Below are 20,994 nucleotides of genomic sequence, written 5' to 3' on the forward strand. Positions count from 1 at the left end.
TCATGAACTCATTGCAGCTATACTCTTGGGGAATATTAGCACCTGTTGACGTTTTATTTTTGTTAATTTAGTTACTGTACTGAATAAATACCGGGGTTGTGTTTGTTTTCTTCTAAAAGGGATGAAAAATAATCAGATCTTGCAATTTTTAATGCTTTTCTGTACGACAGCATACTCTCCCGCCAGGCAATACGAAATACTTCTAATTTAGTTTTTCTCCAACTGCGCTCCATTTTCCGGGCTGCTCTCTTTAGGGTGCGTGTGTTGTCATTATACCATGGAGTCAGATTTTTTCTTTAATCTTTCTTAAGTGCAAAGGAGCAACTGTATCTAAAGTGCTAGAAAAAGAGAGTGCATAGTTTCTGTTATATCATCAAGTTTTTAAGTCGTATTGGATGAGCTAAGGAATTGAGATAAGTCAGGAAGGTTATTTAGAAAGCTTTCTTTTGTGGTGGAAGTGATGGTTCTACCATACTTGTAATAAGGTGCAGAGTTTACAGGTTTAACCATACAGAGTTCACACAAGACTAGATAGTGATCTGAAATGTCATCACTTTGCTGCAGTACTTCAACCATTTTAACATCCATTCTTTGTGACAGTATTACATCTAGAGTATGATTTCTACAATGAGTAGGTCCAGAGACGTGTTGTCTAACACCATCAGAGTTCAGAATGTCTAAGAAAGCTGATCCTAATGTGTCTTTTTCATTATCAACATGGATGTTAAAATCGCCAACAATTAAGACTTTATCTGTGGCCAGTACTAACTCTACTAACAGTTTGAAAATCAGCAAAGTTTTTAATGAAATCTGTGCTGTGCCCTGGTGGCCTGTATACAGTAGCCAGTACAAACATGATTTATCACTAGCACATGATTCTGTAGATAATGTTATATGCAGTACAAAAACTTCAAATGAGTTATACTTAAAGCCTGCCCTCTGAGAAGTACTAAGAATATTGTTATAAATTGTAGCAACACCTCCCCTTTACCTTTTATCAGGGCTCATTTTTATAGCAATACTTTTGGGGGTAGATTCATTTAGAGTGATATATTCATCTGGTTTTAGCCAGGTTTCTGTCAAACAAAGCAAATCTAGGTTCTGATCTTTGATCAATTCATAAATATAAAGTGCTTTTGTGGAAAGTGATCTAATATTCAGTGAGCCAAGTTTTATTGTTTGCTTATTTGAATTATAGGTAGTTTTAACTTGTTGGACATTAAATGATTGCTTTTGATTTGGTTTGGACGTTCTCTACATATTCTAATTCGGGGAACAGACACAGTCTCTATAGTGTGATATCCAGGTGAAATGAGAATGTGTTGAGAATTAACTGCCTTCTGTGACGTGAGGCAGCTAGCAGACGGTTGGTTTAGGCGGTCTGTCTGCTTCCTGGCCTGGGCACTAGTTGGTCATGTTGGAGCTATAAGACTATATGCCATATTTCTAGATAGAAGAGCGGCACCACCCCAGGAGGGATGAAGCCCATCTCTATTCAACAGGTCAGGTCTGCCCCAGAAACTCATCCAGTTGTCTATAAAGCCGGCACCACTTAGACATCCAGCCATTGAGACCCAGCAGTCTGCTGTAAATCTCATCACCCGGTAAGCAGGAGGGGACCAGAGCATATTACATTGTCCGACATCGTGCTTGCAAATTCACACACCTCCTTAATATTATTTTTAGTTGTCTCCGACTGGTGAAGTCGAACATCATTAGCGGCGACGGGAATAACAATATTCGTAATTTACATTTAGCATTAGATTAGATTAGATTAGATTCAACTTTATTGTCATTACACATGTACAAGTACAAAGTAACGAAATGCAGTTAGGTCTAACCAGGAGTGCAATAAGCAGCAAGTGCCGGATACAGGTACAATATAAATTACACAAATAAAGTGCACATATACAGTAGGTAATATGTACAAATATGTACAGATAAATATGTGATAAACAATTTACAGGTGTTTATGTACAGGATATACGGGATGTGTATACAAATTTACAAGAGTATGTACAAGGGATATGTACATACATTTACAATATGTTTATGTACAGTGGAGTGCGACGAATGTTAACAGTGCATTGTATATTTTTATTTTATTTTAATGGGGTGGGGATGGGGGTGGGGTGGGGCAGAGTCAGTGGGGTAGAGTTAAGTAGTGAGACAGCTCTGGTAAAAAGCTGTTCCTCAGTCTACTTGTTCTAGTCCGGGAATCTGAATCGCCGGCCGGATGGCAGGAGGGAAAACAGTTTGTGGGCAGGGTGAGAGGAGCCCTTAAGAATACTGCGTGCTCGGGACGCAACAGTGTTTCTCCTGGATGTCCTCAATGGATGGAAGTGGAGTTCCTGTGATGCGCTGGGCAGTTTTCACCACCCGCTGCAGTGCCTTACGCTCAGCAACAGAGCAGCTCCCATACCAGACTGTGACACAGTTTGTTAGGATGCTCTCTATTGTACAGCGTGTAGAAGTTCACCAGGATGGCTGAGGACAGCTGGTTCTTCTTAAGTTTCCTCAGGAAGAAAAGACGCTGGTGAGCCTTCTTGACCAGGCTGGAGGTGTTTGTGGTCCAGGACAGGTCCTCCGAGATGGTGGTTCCCAGGAACTTGATGCATGGGACTGGCTCAACAGCAATCCCATTGATGTGGATGGGATCATGTGTGCCTCTTCTCACCTTCCTGAAGTCCACAATGAGCTCCTTGGTTTTGGTGGTGTTAAAGGAGCAAATTGTTTTCTTTGCACCACGTGGCCAGATGCTGGACCTCTTCCCTGTAGGCAGTCTCATCGTTGTTACTGATGAGGCCAATCACCGTGGTGTCGTCTGCAAACTTAATGATGGAGTTGGATCCATGCACAGGCTTGCAGTCGTGGGTGTAGAGGGAGTAGAGGAATGGGCTCAGCACACAGCCTTGCGATACGCCAGTGTTGAGAGTGGCAGTGGTGGAGCAGATGAGGCCTGACCTAACATGCTGGGGTCTGTTGGTCAGGAAGTCCATAACCCAGTTACACAGCGAGATGTTAATGTCGAGATCTCTAAGTTTAGTAATTAACTTAGAGGGAATGACGGTGTTAAATGCTGAACTGAAGTCAACAAACAACATCCGTACATATGTGTTGTTATTGTCCAAGTGTGTGAGTACAGAGTGCAGCGCGATGGAGACTGCATCCTCAGTGCTCCTATTGCCTTGATAGGCAAACTGGTGGGGTCCAATGTGGAAGGCAGAGTCCTTCAGATGTGTCAAGACTAGTCGCTCAAAGCACTTCATAACGATGGGTGTGAGTGCTACAGGGCGGTAGTCGTTTAGGCACACTGGGCTTGAGATTTTCGGCACTGGTACAATGGAGGTGGATTTGAGGCACGTTGGTACAGCTGCTTGGGCAAGGGACATGTTGAAAATGTCCGTGAATACCCCAGCGAGCTGCTCTGCACATGCCCGTAGTACGCGTCCAGGGATACCGTCTGGTCCAGCAGCCTTGCGGCGCGCTGATCCGGCTCAGTGCGGAGTAAACCTCTGAGGAGGTGAGTGGGATGGGTGGGTCGGTTGAGGGGTGATCTTGGTGACCTTTTCATTATTATCTCTCTCAAAGAGCGCGTAAAAGTCATTAAGCTCGTTCAGAAAGAAGACATTAGGTGCTGCACTTTTAAAGCCAGCACTTTTAAAGCCAGCACCATTAGCCAGCACTTTTAAATTTGACAAGATGTCAGACACTCTGGCTCCCGGTAAGCATTGGACTATGGTGGCTGGTGTCTCTATTTTCACGTTCCGTACAATAGAATCGCCAATTACTAGAGCACTTTGATCAGGTTTCTCAGTGGGTGCGTCACTGAGTGGGGAGAACCTGTTTGATGTTCTGATCGGAACGGATGAGCGGTGTTTTGACCCGCGACTAGCCCGCCTCTCACGGTCACCCAATTGCCCTGCTGCAGGGCTCTGAAGCTGGAACTGAACAATGTAATGCGTGATTCACTGTACTAGTCGCATCCAAAGCAGTATCTACAGCCCTCGCATTCTTACTGTCCTCAATTAAAGTTTGGATACGTGTCTCTAATTCTAAAACCTTCTCTGTCAGCCTAGCTATTTCCCTGCATTTATCACACGTGAATCCCTGATCGCTAACAGAGAAGGATATGCTATACATGTGAGAGACGGTGCAAGTGACGATGCAGGAGAACCCATTTACTCATTTTTGATAGTATCAACGGTATGTAGACAAATACATTATATTTGATATAATAAAATTTTATAACCAACCTCTCAGCAGACAGGAGCAATCGAGAGCCATTATTCCCATTATTCATGTAATTATCAGGACAGAGCTCTTTTCTTTCCTGAGCACCTTAAAGAATGGAAACTTCTCTCTCTGTCTGGATGATCTGAGAGCTTAAGATGAGGACAGTACACATGTACAGTTCACTTTCATAGTTTTAAATCGCTCAGAAATAAATAATTCAAAATAACAGGCAGTTTTCAACCAATAAAAATTTGGTACTGAAACTACTTGGTAGGTCAAGAGATAAGAAAAATACCCCTCTTCTATTCTGAATCAGACGTTTAGTTATTTATCATATTTATTTTTACTCTATTTCCAACACAATTTTGAGATCGATTCATTAACTTATAATTATAATTGTCAAAAAGAAGAGAAATTTGTGTTCAAATAAACCTGACTGACTGAAAATTACAATTTTCCTCATAACTGAACAGAGATTGTGTTTTCTCTCCAGAACCAGTCTTCTGTCTTCAGATGTTTCTGGTCTTCTCTCCAAATGTCCTGATGTTTCTGGCGTTTGTTTTCTGGGCTGTTTCTGAAGGTCAGTGATTAATGATCAATCATTATAGTTGTGTATTAATACAGTGATGATGATCATCTGCTGTTTGTTTCAGGATCTCTGTTTGAGTCCGTCTCTTGTTGTTCTCTTTATTTTCTGAGACCTCTCCTGCTGCTCTGGACGGCTCCGTATGACTTCCCAGGTGATTATTAACAGTTTAGAGGAAATATGAATTATAATACCCAGATGAGCTAAATAATCAGTGTTTTACTGGCATTTGTGTTTCACTGTGTTAATATGTTAATATGTATACTATGTTTTCTGTTTTACAGGCAAAATTAAAACATGGGTTCAGAGGTATAGTTTTAGAACAGAATATATCGTTTTCTCAGCTGTTTTTATTCAGGTAAATAATCCAAATATTACACATTAAACACATTAAAACGCACACTAACATCTGATCAGTAATCACGTTTAAATCATGTAATATTCTCATTATGCAGGAGATCTTAAAAAGTGAACATGACATGAATAGTTGGAAGTGTTTAGTGTTGCTGATGTTTGTTGTCAGATATCATACACATGTTCAGTTCTGAATCTGTGTGTTTAATAAAATATATAACTGAACTACTGCACTAATGTTTTCACGAGACCTAGACGTGTTACAGAGAGAATGAATCTACTTCTACATCTCAGCATGTCTGGGGTCATGTGAGGGTCAGCGGTCATCAGCTGAGTCGACCTTCAGAGACTTATTGTTGTTTTTATCTCTTCCTCTCTTCCAGTTCTCTTTAAATCTGCCTGGGACAAAAATCTAAATTACTCTGGATTTGAAGGAGCCTTGATCATAGTCTTCTTTGTGTTTGTGCTTCTGTTGAACCTCTTCTATATTATTTTCTGTAAGTATTTCTCTCCATCAAGAGTCAATGATTGTGTGAAGAATCATGTTTCACCAGAGTAACGGTGATTGTTAAAGGCACAAAAGATAAAGTCGTGAGATCTGAGTCGTGCGGATCCATTTGCAGCAGGTTATTAAGCAGATCGAGGTCGTACAGGCAGGTTTCAGTAACGGTGAACAGGTATATCAGAGACAAGGCAGAATCAGGAACGATATTACCAGGCAGGGTTTCAAAGGCGGGCAGCAGACGATCACAGGGTCGACAAACAGTCCAATATCCAAGAGACAGGCAGTAGAGAATCAGAATTAGCAGTAAACAGTCCAGGGTCATACACAGAAGTCAGGGACCAGGGATAAATGCTTGGAATTGTCAATCATAAGGGACAAGACTTGGCGGTGCGAGTCACGGTGACAGAGTTATATAGCCCAGATAATGAGCTACACCTGGCAGATGATCAGGAAAGTGGGTCACAGAGGGGAGTGATGGGAAATGGAGTTCATGGGAGAGTTAATACTCAGGAGAGGGAGCCCTCTGGTGGTGATTGGGAAGAGCCACAGAGACCGAACTAGTGACAAAATCCGGTCTGATGTTATGTTATGAGTTAATTGAAGCATTTTCATAAGACAAGGTGATTGTTTAGAGCAGATTTCATGAGTATGAAGGGTCAGACGAAACCCTAAACATTACAAAACTCCTTGAGAATCACATAAATCTTATTAATCGTGTATTTATTGGTCACTGCCTGAATAACTCTTCAAAATCAGTCTTGAGTATTTTAGCTTTCAATATATATATAGTTTATGATTGTTGACTGAATAATGTTGTAAAAGAAAGGGAATGAAATCACAGATGAGTTCAGAGCAGGGTTTACTTTCATTCAGAAAATACTAGTAAATGTACAAAAACTTTCAAAGTGAGAGTTTAAAGATAATTATTAGTGGATTTAAATCTATATTTTATCTTAAGGTTGTTTGGGAACTCTAGTAAATTTGACTCAAGCATGGATTAACATGGAAATTAAGAATAAATTAATAAATATACTCAAGTAAAGTTCATTCAGTCACAGTTTAAAAAGAAAATACTCAATGTAGAACATCAGAAAATAAAAGCTTGTGGTTAAGTCCAAACCTGAGTGAAGAAGTAGACAGCTTCTTATCGTTTTCAGATGGGACTCAATGTCTTTATTACCCAAAAACACTGAGAGATCAAAACACAGGTCACTTTACTCAGTGATGATCCTTTTGAGCAGAAACTAAACTCTTTATAAGAAATCAGGATCAGGATCCCTCAGATCAACCTCTTTATTTAAATATAATTAGTCAGAGACAAATCTAACTTAATCTTAACGTTTGTAAAAACCTTAATTATTTAATTAATTTCAGCTTTTTTCAGCTGAGAAATTAGTTATTTTTATGAATATCTGCGTCACGAAAGTCTCCTGAAATAAACTCAGTCGTTTATTACAAAAGACACCTGTCAGCATCCCCTCCTGCAGTTGTTCTCCATGCCTCTAGAAGGCCCTGTGTTCCCCTCTGCCTTAGTTCCTCCTCGTGTCCTTGTTTAGTGATATCTAGTTCACCCTGTGCCTTGTTTTCCATTGGGTATTTCAGTTGTGAGTTTTCCCTTTGTTCTTCACTCGGTTCTTGAGTCATGGCTGTGAGTCCCTGCCTTGTGTCACCTAGTCCTTCAAGCTACCTCTAGCAAGGTGTTCGGGTATTTTTCTTTGTGCAGTTAACTGGTTTTGTTTTCTCCCCATGGAGTTTTTATTTTTCCTAGTACTTCTTTCTATTATTTGCTCTCTTAACAATACCTCTGTCCGAGAAGAACTTTTGTTCAATTTGGGGTTTTTATTACATCTACACTGCCTAGAGTGTTTTGTTTGGGTCCAACACTATTCCCCTTGTGGCTAAGCGGTAAATCGCTTGGCAACCACACCAGAGACCTGAGTTCAAATCCAAGTTGTGACAACTCCAGAGGGGCGATAACTAAATATCTAGCTCAGTTTGTTTTATTACTTCATATAAATTGACAGAAATATTCATGACATGTCAGATACATGTCAGAGAAGAGAGGAGTATATATAACTCCCTCAAAATAATAATAATATTGAGATTAATACAGAGTCGATCGGTGCATCAACTTCATCTTCTTTATTATCAATGAAACTTTCTGTTCAAACTAAAATATGAATTATTTCTGTACTTGTTTTTACTTGAATATTAAGACATTAAATCCAAATCAGATCAAACATTTGTATTGATTTATTAATTGTTTTCTCATACAGCGTTGGCTATTTTTACTGATAAATTTAGTCTACGGATCAGGACTATATTCGATGTTCTGGCTAGAATAAGCTTCGATGTCCTTCCTTCTCTACAATTCATCCTCCTGTTCTTCAGCTTTGGATCCGCTAGAGGAGGTGAGTTCACGTTTATCAGATACTTACTTTTGTTTTTAAGCTTTCAATGAGCTTTTGTCTTTTTTTAATATATATTCACCCTGAAGATTAAAACATAATAAACATAAAGAACGTTCATCTCTCAGGCAGAAGTAAAATGAGACGAGTGATGGATATAATAAAATAAATTAGTTACAGAGAGATGAATAGATGTCTGTCAGTGAATCTTATCTTCTGTCTCCAGGTTTCTTCATCATGGTAGTTTTACCAGTGTTTCTCACGGCCAGCAGATACAACTGGGACATTCTCTGTGGTCAAAAGATGGGCTGTGAGTGTGTGATGATCCCTGACACAAACACACTTCACATCAGTATATCACTCATTAATAGCCAGCTTCTCATCTCTGAGATGATTTCTAGATTTAATGTCTTGATTAATGTCAGTGTTTAATGATGCTAATGTGTTTCAGGTTCACCTGTGTTCAGCAGATCCGTGTATTTAACTCTCATGATGCTTATCAATGCTCTACTGATCTATTTCTACATCACAGCTCTGGAGAACCAGAACGGTATGCTAATATCACGTTATATATAACTCAGGAACATATCAAAATATCTTACATTGATGAGAAAAAACTGTGAGTTAATGAACACCTTACTGTGAGGATGATGATGATGATGAAGATGATGATGATGATGATGATGTGTTTTGTTGTGTTCAGATGCTTTTGGATGGGGCTATATGCTTGTGTTTCTTCAGTTTCTCTGGACACTGATCGATTTCACCCACTCATTTTCATCATTCGGTACAGTATTAATCATCTCCTGACTCTAGATCTAGTTTATTCTCTTCTCTCTTGTAAGGAGGTGAATCAAAACCTGTATATGCATTAAGACTGATCTGAGAAGGGATATCCAAAGAAACAAAAGGACTTCAAAAGAGAGTAAACACCCCTGTTGTGTTTATGACACCCTCTTCACCTCTGCTCTTCCTGCTTCCCTCCTTCTGCCCAAAAGACTTGGTTTAAAGTTCATTAAGAATAAGGCATTATATGTCATGTGTCTTATGAACCTATTGTTCTTCACTTTCATGTTTGGTCTTATTTTTGAAAGGTCTCAGTGCGATTGGTAAATTGGTCTCAATTTCACAGTAATCATTTGTATTATGGAGAAGATTAAGAACTTTATAGAACTGTGTTCTGCTGAGAGGAGGTGTGTCCTCCTTTTAGGTCTCTGAACGTGTTCCAGCCAGGTGTGACACTGGAGCACGGGAACCTAAACACCAAAAGGTTTTACAACTACATTTGGGATCTCTTTGTCTGGTCTGAGTATATAAGGAAAGTGACAAAACACAACAAGGAGTGATTCTGTAGCCAGATCGGCCCGTAGTGGGATGTATGTCCTCTTACACTACATTATGTACTTTTTAAAGACCAGGTATACTGACCTTTTAAGGTTTGTTTTATTTTGTTTTTGTGTTATTTTTGTACTGCTGATCAGTTGTGCAAATGTTTATCAATTATACCTATTTGGAAACTGTTCTTGCCTGGCAAAATAAATATTAATCTTGGTTAACTTATAATATTGTCTGAAATAACTTTTCTAGTAGGTTAGTGACTTCTGAGGTTTTCTCATTGTTGGCGTGCTAGGGTGAGTCAGATCAATGATCGATGGATGGAGCCGTCTTGAGATCTTGACTTCTGCCACCAAACTGGCTTAGCATGCTATTACTTAGGAACGCATAAAAATTACTCTTTTTGAGTCTATCGAGGAGATGGCTGCATTAAGGTAAGTGATCTGCGGGGTAGCCTCTGACTAAGACCTGGACTAGACCTGATGTGTCGTGAGTCTGTTCTGGCCAATCAAGGTCTCTAAGCGACCCAGACTCCTAACAACGATAAGTCGAAAGTAGGAAATATTATAGTTAATTAATGATCCAAATTTAATCACAACTAGAGGATCAGCAGTTACATTTATGTAAATATAACTAAAATCACGAAGGAAGGTCAGTACTATAATTGGAAACCCAAAGATTAATAAATATTAGTGATTTTTAACGAGATGCAAAGAAAAGACCAAACACGCATTGACCTTCGACCAGGGCCTCTGGATTCCGTTCTACAGTTTAAAATTGTTTAAAATTAATAAATAAAAAGATTAAATGTGTCAATAAATCAAGTAAATTAAAATGAATAAACATAAATCAAGAAAATAATATGTTTAAAATATAAATTGCATGTTTAGTGAGTCGAGTTATTTAAAGTGAATAAATACAAATAAATCAAGAAAATAATACAAAAAATAAAATAACATTTTTTTAGAGAATCAGGTTATATAAAAAAATAAATAAATGTATTAATAGTAAATAAAAAAATACAAAATAATATATATTTAGTGATCTGGTATACTAATATTATATGAAATACAGATTTTTACTGTAAATCTAAATGAACTTCATGGATCCTGAAAGTGTTTAGTTTACAGTGAGGGTCTGAAATCCACAGCTGATTTTTATTAAGTGACAAGACAGATAATAAATATTAAACAGAGGGAAATATTAATGCATGAGTAATGAAACCATTATTATTCTACAAAATAATTTTTTGTTATGTCTATCCTGATGGTATTTCTGGCCTGAAATCAGGAGAGATGTGTAGATCATCTGTTCTATCCACTGATGAAGATATTAAACTGTATTTGATCTTTCAGATCTTCCCGTGTGACTGTGGTGTATGTGTTCGGATCAGTCGGTGTAGTTTTACTCAACTCTGTTGCTCTGATGACTGAAGTGATCCTGAAAACAGGTGAATCAACACCATTACACTTTACATTATTAGAATCTAATACAGTATTAGAATCTGTTAATATCTCAGATCAGATTCTTCTCATTTCCATTCACAGATATTTTTCATGTTTTTTTATGTGTAATATCTCAGAACATTATTCATGTGTTTGTAATTTCAGCTAAATTCATTAAACGTGTAAATACATCTAAAACACTTCAGATGCAGATTCAGTGTTCATTTAATCATTTTAATTTTCTTGGTAACAGCCCAAATGTCTTTTTATTCTATTTCACTGATTAAACGTAAGACTGTAACTCAAAAGACAGTAGACACTATATTAAAACATAATATTCATGTTCAAATGATCAAATGATATCTATTTCCTGTTTGTAGGATGAATTATTTATTGCAATATTTAAAAATAATTCATGCTACGACTGTTCTGACTTGATTTTAAACCTATATTTGTCACGGTGTGGTTTAGTGTGAAGGAGCACTTGACGAGAAAAAATAAACTTAAACAGTTTTAATCCTCTTCAAACGGACAAGACAACAATATGCAGGCAGGCAGATAGGCAGAACAAAAACCACACGTATTAACCTTGACGATCGGACAAACTGAATACAAACACACAGGACTTAAATATACAAGGAAATCACTAAATTAACAAGACACTGCTGAAGACGATAAAGACAATTAACTAAATTGGGTCACATGGAACACATGGCACACGACAAAAACAACAACAAAAATGTCCAAAGACGTGACATATCGCCCCCTCCCGGAAGGTGCGTCCTCGCACCGAAAAAACTGAAAAACAGGGGTAAGCAGAAGGAGTCCAGGGAGGTGCAGATGGAGGGAGGAGCCAGGGGAGGAGCGGCCATCGACTCCATGGGGCCGACCGAGGTGTGCGGAGCAGCTGGACGGATTCAGGAACTCTGGATACAGGGGTGATGTCTAGGTCTACATCATCCAGCTCCTCTTGAAGATCCAGTAGCCCCAGATATATGATTAGCTCATCCTCAGCCGTGGTGCAGTGGCAGGAGCTCCACTCCGCACTCTCATTGCACTCGGCTGTCTCCATCGTGGCGAGCTCTGTTGCCTGCTCCTCCACCTGGTCTGTCACAGTCGGCTCGGGTCGGGTGGCGCTCCACGGCTCTGTCGCTCTCTTCGGCAATGGTTCCATGGTCGTGCCAGACTCCACAACTGCGCCATCGGTGGGCTCAGGCCGGGGGCTCCACGACTCGGTGAAGTGATGGGCTGGGCTCTGGAGCGGGGTTGGTGTCGTTGTCCATGGGCTGAACAGTCATCAGCGAACAGCACCCACTCGATGTAAGCGCGATGCTCTCTCGAGGGTCGTCGCTGGACAGTTTGGGTTTGGGTCATCATAGGGGAATCCATGACAAAAAGAAAAAAAAAGCAAAACACGCCGCTTTACTTTTGGGGTCCAATCGTACTGTCACGGTGTGGTTTAGCATGAAGGAGCACTTGACGAAATAGACTTAAGCAGTTTTAATCCTCTTCAAGCGGACAAGACAGCAATATGCAGACAGGCAGAACAAAAGCCACACGTATTAACCTTGATGATCAGACAAACTGAATACAAACACACAGGACTTAAATACACAAGGAAATCACTAAATTAACAAGACGTGACAATATTATTATAATTTATTCTCCTTAAAACACCTGAAAATACTCAGATATAAGTCAGGAACATCTACTTTCCCCAGAACACCCCCAACCTAACTCTCTACTTTTAATGAGCTCAGTGTTAATAAAACCAGCGCTTTATGGTTTCTGTGGGTCTTCCTCCTCAGTTAATGGTGAAGGATTGACGGGAGACATGAGGATCTCAGTCTTCTCCACCGAGTTCATCTTCACTTTAATTCTCCTGGTATTTGAACCCTGTGAGTAAAACCTGAACATTTATTACACGTTCAGTCTCTCTTATTTGATTCTTATTTCATTTTCATTTCTTTAGGATGCGTCACATTCAGGAAATGAATGATCAGTTTTATTACTATTTAGTTTTTACCACATCATTTATGAGGATAGTGACTTTGTGAAAACCAGGACTCAACTATTAAACAGATATATCTGAATCTGATTAGTCTAAAAAGTAATGAATGTACTAAGTATATTTTAAATCTATGAACATATTCACAGACATATCGCTCAAGACTTATATAAAATAATAGTTAAACTTTATTTGGAGTATTTCTTTTCTGACCAATGCATGTTTTTTTAAATATTTCACATTCAAAGAACAATATTATTCAAAGTGTATTTGGTCTAGCTTTAGCACCACTTTAACACAATTAAAGTGTTTATACATTATATATTTATTGATATATTGATCTGTTTTCTTCTTCAGGATCAAACCCTGTCTGGATTCGTGTCAGGTTAGTGTCATAAATCTTCTTCAATGTGTTGGTCATTTTATGATTCTTCCACGACTGAAGTCTTTATCATTTACACAGAAACACATCAGTCTGGACACAACTAAATGTTTCTGGTTTGAACTGATTCCTCAAAGAGAGAGAGATGTGTAAATTAATTTGATTTCATTATTCAAGGATTGTTTTGAGGATTTGTGTTTCATTAGAGTTTTATTGAAATACAGTTCTTGTAATTTTACTGAACTACATTACCTAACTCTTCTTCATTTACATCAGATTTGTTCTTTTTATTCTAAATAAAGCGTGAGAGGCTCTGAAACACATTTAGTGAAGATTTAGTGTACATGACCTGTCGTGGTTTTTTTAGTCTCTTCAAAGCAGAGGCACTGGATCACAGAGTCAGGAATCTGAGGTTAGTGTCTGATTAATTTTGTAATATACTGTACTTACACTAGACCTGCAGAGTTCAGCTTCAACCCTCATCAAACACACCTGAACATCTGTTCAATCCAGCCCACAGTATATAAGTGAATAAAACAGGATGGAAACTAATATGATAGATATCATTGAATTCTTAATAATGAACTCAATTGGGCATTTTTGTCACATAGAAAGGAACGTCTCGGTTACGTATGTAACCCTAGTTCCCTGAAGAAGGAACAGAGACGTCACGTCCGGATGACCGACGAATTGGGATCTTGCTTGCGAGACCAATCTACTTCAAGTGTATCTAAACAAGCCAATTGAAGATTGGCATGCGCTAATTGCATCTAGCTGCCGCTGATTACAGCGCAAGTATAAATAAGCAGCGGGTGCAACGCACATTCAGGTTTTCACTGAGGAGCGAGCTAGTGACCTGGCCCCTTCGGCGGAAGTACAGCTCCGTGGCGACAGGATGTGACGTCTCCATTCCCTTCTTCAGGGAACGAGGTTACATATGTAACCGAGACGTTCCCTTTCAGTCGGTCACTCCGAGTCACATCGGATGACCAACGAATTGGGATTGTAAGGGTCCCCTTTTCCTGCAGAACAGAATCCAGAGGCCCTGGTTGAAGGTCAATGCGTGTTCGATCTTTTCTTTGCGTCTCGTTGAAAATCACTAATATTTAATAATCTTTTGGGGTGTCAATTATAGTACTGACCTTATACATAATTTTATCTGACTCCAATCTTTGTGATTTTATTTATATTTATTAAAAGGTAACTGCTGATCCTCTAGTTGTGATTAGTTGTGATTTGGGAACCCAGAGATAGAGGAAACTGCTCTTTTGTCGATATTTTGGGTACCACTGACCGTGAGGTCAGCTGCAAAAAAAAAAAAGATTCTCCACCCGCCCCTCCGGGAGAAGGAGTGGTGCGTTCACCATCTCCCGAAGAGCAGCTCCTTCCATCCCTGGCTCGCCTGTCTCAGGGCCGCTTGCACCTGCGCTTCCCTCCAGGTTTGGTGAAAGCCTGGATGAGCTAGGCGGCTGCCCTCCACGGCGCTGCCTAGATGGGGGCTGCTGCTGCGTTGGCTGCATGGGAGCGGCCACAGGGGGTGCCCTCTGCGGCAGCTGTACGCCAAGGCAGGATGTATTCTTGTGGCCAAAAACTGCTGGGTAAAGTTCTCCACCGCGACGCTGAAGAGGCCAGTCTGGGACACGGGGGCATTCAAGAAAGCGTGTCTAGTCTGCCTTGTGCATGTTGGACAGACACAGCCACAAATCGCTGTGAGATTGCGCAGAGATAGCGCCGTGACCTTCATCGCTTGTAGCGTGAGGTCTGTCGCACACGGAGTTCTTTCAGAACTTCCAGGTCATGACCACCCCCGTGCAGGTCCCTCAGTGCCTTGGCCTGATTGACTTGCATCAACGCAATAGCGTGTACTGCAGACACAGCTTCTCCACAGGCCACATCATGATCATAGCTGATGAATGCCTACAGGCCCGGGAGGGGAGCACAGGATCACGCCAAGTGGAAACAAAGTTGGGACACAGTTGCATTGCAACTGACCGCTCCACTGGGGGAATCCCTGTATACCCCCTGGCTGCGCTGTCATCAAGGGTGGTAAAGGAGAAGGAGCACTGTGGCGGATTCTGGCAGTGAAAGGTGCCTTCCACTCCCCAGTAAGCTCCTCATGCACTTCCGGGAAGAATGGTACTGGGGTGGGGCCCTGAGAACCAGCGCGAGCCACCCCTAAGTACCAATCGTCCACCCTTAAGGGCTCGGGCGCGGTGGATGATTCCACTCAGGCCCAAACCTCTCGGCCTGCCCAGGCAATCATAGCCACCAGTTCCAGATCTGTATCTGGCATGATGGAGCACCTATCAGACGCCCCACCAGCCTGACCTTCATCTCTAGAACCTTCAGGCTCTCCTTCCGATGTTGCGATCGACATCCGATCATCAGGTGGAGCTCCAAAGGATACAACCGGTATCTCCCGGTAAGAAGGTCCAGGCTGTTCTCTTGGCAGAGGAGCCTAGACCTCGGCAGAGGAACATGTACTCCGCCCCTTTGCAGGAAGTCTCCAGAAACCCATGAGCTAGCTCTTTTAGCTCTAGTTGGTGTTGAGGCAACAGGAGATCTGCACACAAACAGGGGGCAGTGCAGCCTGATTGTGGCAATCCACTCAACGCAGGAAAACGACCTCCGTTGAAACAGCGTACTCCAACATTCGAAGACCGTCTTTGGAGCAGAACAGTCACGCTCGGCTCTGAAGCGAAAAGCTGAATATGCATTGCACCTGCTGCTTATTTATAGTCATGCTGTAATCAGCGGATGCGATAAGCGCATGCCAATCTTCAATTGGCTTGTTTCGATACACTTGAAGTAGATTGGTCTCTCAAAGTGAACTTTCCCCAAATAACAAACATCTATAATAAATACATTAAGTCAAAACACAATAGGATATTTGTACATTGTTAATAATTGACTTTTAAATGAATGCGGTGCTTAATTGCGAAGTACTTATTGGCGTTTTCAATTTACCTCGTCATACAGTTTACATAGTTATGTTTATGACTGTATTAATAAGCTCTGTGTCACATCTTAATGGATCCAGTGCATGCCTGGTCTGAAGGTAAGTATTAAACAGGGTTGGAGCTGAATTCTGTAGCACTGAGGCTCTCCGGGAAATAAAGTCAGCTGATGCTTATATGAGGTCTAAGAAACACTGTTGATGAAGACGCTTGTTAAATCATGTCTCGTTCTGAAGCAGAACCCAGCAGCGGGTTGCGATGAAGCTCCAGCCGCTGGATCAGACCAGAAGCAGATCACGACAGAATCACACAAGATGAATCCTCTACTGAACGAACAAACCCAAGAGAACCAAGGGAGTGACGCGGCAGAGGAGATCGAGCTGAACTCAGTGATTACACAAACATAACCTGCAGACAGAGAAAAGCTCTTCACTGTGAGGAACACTTCAGTCTCCTTATGCATACGCTGGCTTGGATTTGTAAATAGCTGTGTATATATATACACAGGATGTTTGAATGCCATTGCGCTTGTTCTTCTGTGTTTCATGTAATAGCTTTTATAACTAACTCTAACTGTAAACCAGCTTCAGCCGTCCTTCAAGATCAGAGCGCTATGATGTTAACATCTGTGGACTGATGTTTGAGTCTCGAGCTCACAGTGAAGGAGCGTCTCAAATCAATCAACCATTTTTATATAGTGATTTTAACAATACAGACTGTGTCAAGCACTGAAAAGTATTAAATATGAGAATATAGGACATTTCAAGTCAGGAAAGGAACCAAAACCCCATCCCTTACAGATTTGAGAAAAAAAGTTGTGGTCAGTTCTCCTCTCACTGGACACACAGCGCTTAATTTCTAGTTCAATTCAAACGCAGCTATATGTGCGAAGGACTTATTATGACTATTTAGCTTAATGTCCAACAATTACTATTATTATTATTGTTATTTCTTAATAGAACTGCATTTTCTTTATCTCTCTGCACTGCCAAAAAATGACAATAAAACTAACTCTCACTATTACTGAAGTATGTGTAATGTGTGCAGCAATTTTATGTATAGACAGAAGATCTATATTCACTAAAAACAGCAGTATACTGTATCCCACAATGCAATGCATTTCACTTATATCCAATGTAATCAAGAAGCAGAGGAGATGTATTTCTACTTCGCTTCATTAGATGGCAGCATCGTGTCTCAGAAACACTCAAGAAAAACAACTTAGTTTTGGTTGAAAGTAAATCAAAGAGCAGATTAAATAACTCACATTTCTGAAAGTTTTTGACACCAGCTTCTTGACATTTCTGTAAGACGTGTACAAAATAAATAATGAAACGTATACCTGGCTCAATAATAATAATAAAAAAAAAAGCGGCATTTCTATCACAATATACTTTAGAAATGTTTTTTTTGTTACATTTTGACACACTCTCCTCTGGGAGATCCTCATGTAATTGTCCTCTCTACAACTCTGGTTCTTTATTGCATATTGCTTTATCCTTATTCTGCAGACGAGCAATTTTGTCTTTCCTTACTGTTCTGTAACATCTCTCATAGACACATGTGTCTGGATGTTATAAGGGTTCAATGGTGTGTGCGCTCCCCCCAGGCGTGGGGTGAATGGGTTTACGCTACACTTTTGATACTTGACAAGAAGTGTTTTCTTTGTCCAAAAGTATTCCTCATAAGTTCTTAACTTCCTTTTGATATCTCTATCTTATATAAGTACATATCTTTTTGGCATGTATACAACATGTGCCCTCTTTTGTTTCATTGGCTAGAGGGGTAAAACTCCTCTGAAGATGTCCATACACCATTGTATTTGGGAATAAACTTTGGAGTAAGGATATATACGTCTCTGTGTGTTTTCTTGCTCCCCATCCGTAACACCCTATGCGATCGAGAATTCATCTAGAGTTATTCTACGAGAGCAACGGGACCGTGAAAAGATGTTAATTATTTAACAATTGGGGGCTCGTCTGGGTAAAATGTTTTTAATTTCTTTCTTCCTGTCTATGAAAGAAATTGATTGCATTCTTGTAATGTCATTTTGTTTGAACCATATTTGGCAAACAAAGGGATATTCTCGTATGTTTTTAAACAATAGGAGAATTGGGTTTTCTCCCCAATTTGTATGTGGGAAGAAGTGTGGATGATTTTGGACTGAATTTTTTCAGTACCCACACTTAGCAAGAATTTCTCTGTATCAAAGAGTGATTTTAAAAGTTAATCTTGAACCACATAATTTATTTTGTGTTTTATTTGGGCATCCTAAAAATTGTGAAAAGTGCACTTAATCTGAGGAGAAGTCTTTGTTGAATGATGGGTCAGGAAATTACAAGACCAAGAGGTTTGATGTTTAGAAACAATAAAGGTTTTTGAGGGCTCGGGACGCGGTGGATGATTCCACTCAGGCCCAATCCTCTCGGCCTGCCCAGGCAAGCATAGCCACCAGTTCCAGATCCGTATTCGGCATGGTGGAGCACCCATCGGACGTCCCACCAGCCAGACCTAAATCTCCAGAACCTTCAGGCTCTCCTTCCGATGCTGCAATCGACATCTAGTCATCAGGGGAGCTCCAAAGGATACAACTGGTACTCTCCTGTAAGAAGGTCCAGGCTGTTCTCTTGGCAGAGGAGCCTAGACCTCGGCAGAGGAACATGTACTCTGCCCCTTTGCAGGAAGTCTCCAGAAACCCATGAGCTAGCTCTTTTAGCTCTAGTTGGTGTTGAGGCAACAGGAGATCTGCACACAAACAGGGGCAGTGCAGCCTGATTGTGGCAATCCACTCAACGCAGGAAAACGACCTCCGTTGAAACAGCGTACTCCAACATTCAAAGACCGTCTTTGGAGCAGAACAGTCACGCTCGGCTCTGAAGCGAAAAGCTGAATATGCATTGCACCTGCTGCTTATTTATAGTCATGCTGTAATCAGCGGATGCGATAAGCGCATGCCAATCTTCAATTGGCTTGTTAAAATAAAGGTTTTAACAAAGAACAGTATTTGAGTAATTTGGCTGGTTGGTCAGAGGGAAAAGTACAGTTGGATCCTTTCCTCATGATGGCTCATTTAAGGACAAGGAGCTAGTAAGTCTTCTCTGTCAAGTAAATTTTACGAGGGCTCTATTACAGGAAAACGTTCAACACTGTGGGAATAAGTGGTGTCCCTGTTCGATGTGAGATGACACCAACATTACGGTGATGTCTAAAGATGATCTCTCCTTGTTTAAAATGCATGCATTTGCAATAATACCCAATGCTCTGTTTTGCCTTTTAAGAAGAGATTTGCTGCATAAACTTGGTGCTCATATTACATTTGACAATAATTCTCTGCAACTCATGCTTCCTGCCATCTATTCTCTCACGGTCGATGCAAGACGTGCTCCTTTGGAGGACACAGCTGCATCTGCAGCCATATCAATTAATCAATCAATCAATCATTTTAATTTATATAGCCTATTTAACAACAAAGGTTGCATCAAAGCACTGAACAGTATAAAGCAGAAGAATACAATGATAGGGATGTATAATGACGAGATTAAACAATTTGTTATTAAATGCAGAGACGGTCTCTGTAATTAATTTGACGATAACCACTAGAAGTTAAGAGTCCCCAACAAAGCAAGACAGAGGAACCAAAACCCCATCCATACAGAATGGAGAAAAAAAAACCTTGGGAGAAACCAGACTCAGTTGGGGTCAGTTCTCCTCTGACCGGACGCCCAGCACTTAACTTCCAGTTCAATTTCAAACGCAGCTGTGTCAGATAGTGTAAATGACTGTGTGTGTGTGTGTGTGTGTGCATCAGGATCTGGTGATCTGTCCACGGGCGCATCCAGGTGTTCTGGTCTCTGATGAACATAATCTCTGTGTGCTGATCCACCATCCAGTCTGGATACAAACTGTGAAAACAGATTAAGAAAGAAACAAGAAAAAGATTTGTGTAAATTTTTTCCGACATTCTTTTACAATGTAATATGCTCCGGTCCCCTCCCTGCTTATCGGCCTGCTGGGTCTCAATGGCTGGATGTCTAAGTGGTGCCCACAGAACAACATAGGCTTTATAGACAATTGGATGAGTTTCTGGGGCAGACCTGACCTGTTGAAAAGAGATGGGCTTCATCCCTCCTGGGGTGGTGTTGCTCTTCTATCTAGAAATATGGCATATATAGTCTTAGAGCTCCAACATGACCAACTAGTGGTCAGGAAGGTCAGGAAGCAGACAGACCGGCTAAACCGACTGTCTGCTAGCTGCCTCACGTCCACGGAAGGCAGTTAATTTTCAGCACATAGAGACTCTTTCACCTAGATATCACACTATAGAGACTGTGTCTGTTCCCCCGAATTAGAATATGCAGAGAACGTCCAAACCAAATCAAAAGCTATAATTTAATTAATGTCCAACAAATTAAAACTACCTATAATTCAAATAAGCAAACGATAAAACTTGGCTCACTAAATATTAGATCACTTTCCACAAAAGCACTTTATATATATGATTTGATCAAAGATCAGAAGCTAGATTTGCTTTGTTTGACAGAAACCTGGCTAAAACCAGATGAATATATTACTCTAAATGAATCTATCCCCAAAATTATTTCTATAAAAATAAGCCACATTTAAAAGATAAAGGGGAGGTGTTGCTACAATTTATAACAATATTCTTAGTACTTCTCAGAGGGCAGGCTTTAAGTATAACTCATTTGAAGTTTTGGTGCTGCATATGACATTATCTACAGAATCATGTGCTAGTGATAAATCCTCATGTTTGTACTGGC

The 20,994-nt window shown here is 40.4% G+C and overlaps 2 protein-coding genes across 2 annotated transcripts in view; both read left to right on the forward strand.

Annotated features, from left to right (window-relative positions):
* The window catches only part of LOC122330203 (matrix remodeling-associated protein 8-like), a 23,028-nt gene extending 14,940 nt beyond the window's left edge, over positions 1-8,088 (forward strand). Inside the window, 5 exon segments of the mRNA XM_043227068.1 lie at positions 4,730-4,816; positions 4,890-4,976; positions 5,107-5,180; positions 5,560-5,673; positions 7,958-8,088. Coding sequence (XP_043083003.1) covers positions 4,730-4,816; positions 4,890-4,976; positions 5,107-5,180; positions 5,560-5,592 — 281 coding nt within the window. The 3' untranslated portion in view covers positions 5,593-5,673; positions 7,958-8,088.
* Positions 6,163-18,065, forward strand: LOC122331655. Its single transcript, XM_043229165.1, has 9 exons — positions 6,163-6,254; positions 8,316-8,399; positions 8,541-8,639; positions 8,793-8,876; positions 10,780-10,874; positions 12,678-12,767; positions 13,234-13,262; positions 13,627-13,671; positions 16,453-18,065. Exons 1-9 carry the CDS (start codon positions 6,163-6,165, stop codon positions 16,621-16,623), a joined length of 789 nt encoding a protein of 262 aa, XP_043085100.1. The 3' UTR covers positions 16,624-18,065.
* The last annotated feature ends 2,929 nt before the right edge of the window (positions 18,066-20,994 follow it).

The sequence above is a fragment of the Puntigrus tetrazona genome, chromosome 3, assembly GCF_018831695.1.
Source record: "Puntigrus tetrazona isolate hp1 chromosome 3, ASM1883169v1, whole genome shotgun sequence".
Classification (NCBI taxonomy): Eukaryota; Metazoa; Chordata; class Actinopteri; order Cypriniformes; family Cyprinidae; genus Puntigrus; species Puntigrus tetrazona.

Coding starts and splice junctions, on each gene's coding strand:
- LOC122331655 (XM_043229165.1), top strand. CDS start 6,163: ATGGAGTTCATGGGAGAGTTAATACTCAGGAGAGGGAGCCCTCTGGTG. Junction 8,640..8,792: donor AGCTCTGGAGAACCAGAACG/GTATGCTAATAT, acceptor TGTTGTGTTCAG/ATGCTTTTGGATGGGGCTAT. Junction 8,877..10,779: donor CCACTCATTTTCATCATTCG/GTACAGTATTAA, acceptor TTGATCTTTCAG/ATCTTCCCGTGTGACTGTGG.